The sequence below is a fragment of the Lactuca virosa genome, chromosome 2 (genome assembly GCF_052849685.1).
Source record: "Lactuca virosa cultivar CGN04683 chromosome 2, Lactuca_virosa_CGN04683_v6, whole genome shotgun sequence".
NCBI classification, from domain to species: Eukaryota; Viridiplantae; Streptophyta; class Magnoliopsida; order Asterales; family Asteraceae; genus Lactuca; species Lactuca virosa.
Window position 1 is genome coordinate 251,656,067 of NC_136427.1, and position 5,683 is coordinate 251,661,749.

At 36.8% G+C, this 5,683-nt stretch overlaps 1 protein-coding gene across 1 annotated transcript; it reads right to left on the reverse strand.

Moving 5' to 3' along the window:
• Positions 1 to 715: 715 nt before the first annotated feature.
• LOC145158403 (uncharacterized) lies at positions 716 to 1,150 on the reverse strand. The gene has a single exon (XM_079077308.1). It carries the CDS (start codon positions 1,148 to 1,150, stop codon positions 716 to 718), a length of 435 nt encoding a protein of 144 aa, XP_078933434.1.
• Between the last annotated feature and the right edge of the window lie 4,533 nt (positions 1,151 to 5,683).

A 5,683-nucleotide genomic window follows, 5' to 3' on the forward strand; every position in this document is an offset into this window, starting at 1 on the left:
TAGGAACCAAGTATGTTCTAGATTTTGACTTGATCCTTGGACAGCTTTTGAGGTATCGACATCACACATGTTGAGATAACCATCAGGGGAATCATTGATAAGAGCCATTAGACCCTTAACATTCATCCCCTCATCTTCCACCCATTCTTCACGATCCTATTGTTTTGTAATGAAAGCTTTTGGCAGAGAGATGTTCTCATTCTTCATGTGAGCTAACAAATTCTTGTAAAACACTCCACAGTTCTTAGAACTTTGAGCTTCTTTCTTCTCTTTGCAGTCCCTGTCAAAATGGTCAGGGCTTCCACTATTAAAATAGTTACATGAGTTTTTATTCTCTAAAGTAGATCTCCTCGCTGAACTTCCTCCCTTGATCTGAGCTCTTAGAACCCCATTTGATCTGTTTTCTTCATATCGTTTCACAATAAGTGCAGCGTTGGCAACAAGTTCATCAGTGATTTCTTCACCACTCTCTTCACCCTGATCTGATTCATCTGAGCCGCTGATGTGCTTCATTTCTTCCTTTCGAGAAACCAACGCTACAGACTTTTCCTTGCTTGATTACTTCATGATATCTTTATGAAGAGCTTTGATCTCTTCATAATTTTGTAGGTTGCCAAACAAGGAATTCATATCCATTGCATCGATCTTTTCACTATTTTTAAGGACATCAGCATGATGTTCCCAACTTTTCCCAAGAGAGTCCAGACATAACCAACTAAGAAGAATGCTTGACAACACCTAGCTTGCGCATATCATTAACCAAGCAGTTAAATCTATTAAATGTTTGGGTTAGTGATTCACCTTCTTGAGCGAAGAAGTACTTGTATCTCCGATTAAGGTTGTTGATGGTAATGGCTTGAACTTCCACAATGCCTTCATAGGCTACTGTCAGCGTATCCATCATCTCTTGAGCTGACTCACAGTTTTGTACAAGATGATACACGTGATAGGGAAGATAGTTTCCTATCACTGATCTAGCTTTCACATCAAGACTAATCAGCTTCTTGTCATCGTCGTCATAGCTAGTCTTTGGTTTTTGCTTTAAAGGACCAACGGGAGCATTGTTGACCGAAGGTTGACACATAGGAACGTGAGGACCTTTTTCAACAATTTTAATCATCTCATAGTCCATGCTTTCAAGAACAACCATGGCCTTAGTTCTCCACATGGCAAAATTGTGTTCATCGAAAGGAGGAATTTTGTTGAGACCAAAAGATTTCGGATTATAGGAAGCCGAAATGATTAATTGAGTGTATCAAAAACCCGCTCTAATACCAATTGAAGGTTTCTATCGATCAGATACACTTCAAGTATAAGACAAACTAAGCAAATAAAGAACAGAAAAATTAAAGAACACAGAGGATTGACCAAATTGTCGTTCACCAAGAAAGCGTTTGTTTTCACCAAGAAAACGGGTTGTCACAAAGACGGTCACCAAGACGGTCATCAAATCAGATCAGAACAAGAATATGTATCCCTTGGATATTAATATGATTGTTGGAAAGCCTCAGATGTGCTTTATAATGAAGATTGTTCCTGATGTTAGTTGGCTATGACATCAGAGACTTGCTCATTTGAATTTTCGATACATGAATGATCTGGTTTCTGGTGAAATGGTATGAGGATTACCACTCCTCTAGTTTGACAATGACTGTCTCTGTGTTGCTTGTGAATATGGGAAGAAATCCAAAAAAGGTCATCATGTTCTAATCGAAAAGTCCATTTCGGAGCCACTTGAACTTCTTCATATTGATTTGTGTGGTCCTTCTATAGTTGAGAGTCTTCATCACAAAAAAGACATCCTTGTGATTGTGGATGACTACACCAGACTCACTTGGGTTATCTTCTTGAGATTGAATTCGAAAATAGCTTCCAAACTTATCAATTTCATCAAAGGAATCAAAGTTCTAACCAAGCTACCTGTCCGAAGAGTTCGTAGTGACAACATAATCGATTTCACTGATGTCATAATTGAAAAGTTCCTGGTTGAAAAAGGCATTGAACACAATTTTTATGCCCCTTACACTCCACAACAAAATGGTGTCACTGAAAGGAGAAAGTGAACAATTGTTGAAGCTGCTCGATTAATGATGAATTTTGTCAATATACCTCTCTATCTTTGGGCTAAAGCAGTTTCCACGGCTTGCGTTACTCAAAATCGCATCATCATCAATCGAAGGCTCAACTTGACACCTTATAAAGCAATGAATGGTCGATAAGCTTAGTATCTCATTTCTTCACATCTTCATATGTAGATTTTTCATCAAGAACAATCATGATCAACTCACTAAGTTTCAACCGAAGTCTGATGAAGCTATCTTTATCTTCCTAGGATACTCATATAAATCAAAAGCTTATTGGGTTCTCAATCTTCTTACCCGAGTCATTGAAGAAATTTTTGATATAACTTTTGATGACAACTTCATTCGGAACTCGTAACCAACTCATATCACAACCCATGTCATGGAGTCCGATGCTCCACCTCTTCGTTCTCTGAATCATTAAGTTGTGTATGGAGTTGACTTGGAAAGTCTGTTCGAACCAACATAAACAATTATTGACTCTAAATCCATATCAAGACCCTCATCAATTCCAAATCTGATTGTTTCTCTAAATTTATCTGGTCTGAAACCAACTTTTCCTTCATTTGATTCCAACGTATTTCCATATCGGGTTGATGGAGAGAATACCTCTACTTCTATGCCTCAAGGGCATAGAAGTTATCCAACCCTCGATTCAAAACGTTTAAGGAATTCAAGATGCAGCAGATCAATTTTTTGAAATTAATCCCATTTCGAACAACAAAGATGATGCGAACTTCTTTGATTTTCCCTCCGACGATGCAAATATCTATGGTTTAGAAGTTCAGTGGGAGCATCATACTAAAATTCAAAGTGTTTTGTGGGAGCAACACAACCCTATCATTGATGTCGAATCATCTGCTGCACAAGAACTTCCAAGATTAGATATCTACACGAATGATCATCCTCCCGACCAAGTTATCGGAAATCTGAATGTCAAAGTTCAAACTGTATCTGTTACTGATATTCAAAATGAATGTCACTTCTCTACATTTACCTCAATGGTTGAACCCAAATCCATCAAAGAAGATCTAGAACATTCTGATTGGATTACAACCATGTAAGAAGAGCTAGCTGATTTTGACAGAAATCAAGTATGGACTCTTGTTCCTCCTCCTCCTCCTCCTCAGGATCACCCAATAGTAGACACTCGCTAGGTTTTATGAAACAAGCTTGACGACATGAGAGTAATAATCTGAAACAAAGCAACATTGGTCGCCAAAGGATTCACATATATTGAAGCTCAATATTATGAGAATACTTTCTCACTTGTCGCACGTCTAGAAGCCATTTGTATCCTCCTTGTATATGTAGCTCACTAGGCATTAAAGGTTTACCAGATAGATGTTAAAAGTGCCTTCTTTAATGGTGAACTAGATAGTGAAGTTTATCTTCAACAACCCCTGGTTTTGTAAATTTAGCTTATCCGAACTACTGCTACAAACTCTTGAATGTTGTCCATGACCTTAAACAATCTCCTCACACCTGGTACGAGACTCTTACTTGTTTTCTAAAACAATATGGTTTTCAAAGAGGAGTTCTTGATCCTACTCTGTTCCAAAGAACCAATGGGAAACATCTCATGTTGGTCCATATATATGTTGATGACATTATATTCTGATCAACCGATCCGAAGATGGTTGTTGACTTTGCCAAGTTCTTGGTTAGCCGATTCCAAATGAGTATGAATTGTGAGTTACGTTTCTTCCTTGGATTACAAGTTAAACAAACAAATCGAGGAATATTTATTCACCAAGAGAAATACATTTATGAGCTTCTCAAAAAGTATTCAATGGACACATGTGCCTCTGCTAAAGTCCCAATGGGATTCGGACACAAGATATTTTCTGATCCATCTGGTGAAGCCATTGATAAGAAGAAATATAGGGGAATGATCGGATCACTGCTATAACCTCATTGAAAGTCACCCTAACATCATGTTCTCAACATGCTTATGTGCAAGATTCCAGGCTAATCCAAAAATGTCTCACCTCTTGGTTGTGAAACAAATATTTTGATATCTTAAAGGAACAAAGAGCCTCGGAATTTAGTATCTGCAAATCAAAGCTTCTTCTTGAAAGCTTATTCAGATTCCAATTACAGTGGCCTACAACTTGATCAGAAGAATACATCTGGTGGATGTCAATTTCTAAGCGGAAGATTGGTTAGATGGTCATCCAAAAATCATAACAGTATCGCACTTTCTACAGCTGAAGCGGAATACATCGTTGCTACAAGATGTACATCTCAATTTATCTGGATGAAATCTCATCTTTTAGACTATGGTTTCCAATTTCAACAAATTTCGATCTATTGTGACTCTCAAAGTGCTATCGAGCTTTCTCATAACCCGATCCAACACTCCACGACCAAGCACATCGATATCCAATACTATTTTATAAAAGATCATTAATCGGTAACATTAAGCTCATTTTTGTTCCAACTGATGAAAAGATCGTTGATGTCTTCACCAAGGCAATGGACGAGATAAAATTCAATAGTTTTCTGAACAAGATGGGAATGATGCTACCCAATCCTCAGTTCCTCAAGGAAGTTTGTACTCTCTGATGGAAACATCAGAAATTCATGTAATTCTGAGCCTAATATATTTATCTCTATAGAAATACTTCATCTCAGAAAATAAAGGATCGTTACATGTCTTTTTTGTCTAACCTTTCATCTAGTTTGAGCTCTTTCAGTTTATCATGGTAGAGTCAAGTAAATCCATTCTGGAATCATACTTGGATAGTGATTTTGAGAAGTCCCTTAAGGAGATCAAAAATTTCACACTCCGATCCATTTTGATAAAATTATCTCAGAATTTAATTTAGAAATGGTTATGTTGTCTCGTTCTTCTCTTTTTCTGAGCTCTAATCCTTTAGCTCTCGAAATTTCTCAAAACTCCTTATATCTATAAGAACTCTAAGATCCTCAATGTAATTATTATCTATGATATCCATTCAATAAATTGTGCCATTTCTCAAACTAATATCAAACATCATTGAATGATTTTCATTTCTCAGAAGCATCTTATGTCTGCTTTTTGGAATCTCATGGATCTGACTTACCTTTCAAATAAATCAATATTATCGATTTTTAAGGTTTTCATTTAATCTTAGTTAATGAAATGTCCAAAAAAAATTTCCAACGGTTATATGATTATCTTTTAAGTCCCAATAAACATGCTTTGGCGTGCAAAATAAGAATTGACTAAGTGTTTTTCTCTAAATAGAATCGACAGTTACCCTTTTTGTACAAACAAACATCCTTTCAACTTGGGTTTAACTGTCACATAGGAGGGTAATTGAATATCCCACATTTATTGCAACATGTTTCTGAGTTGGGTGTCATCATTGCTTCTTCGACCCGACCTGAAACAAACCTACCAATAAAAGGATTTTGAATCCAAATTTATCCCTCTTTACGCTCTTTGTCTCCTTTCCCTTAGAATTTCCTCTATAATTTGTGTTCATCTTCTTCAAAGCTTCAACTCAACAATGGTGTCCAAGATCTCAAAGTCTCATTCGAATAATTAATCCTCCAAAGGATCTGACACATCCTCTTCCTCTAAACCCATCTTGATGGACACAACTCAATTGTTC

Excerpts from the sequence above, each read along its gene's own strand:
- LOC145158403 (XM_079077308.1), bottom strand. The coding sequence starts at position 1,150 with ATGGTTGTTCTTGAAAGCATGGACTATGAGATGATTAAAATTGTTGAA.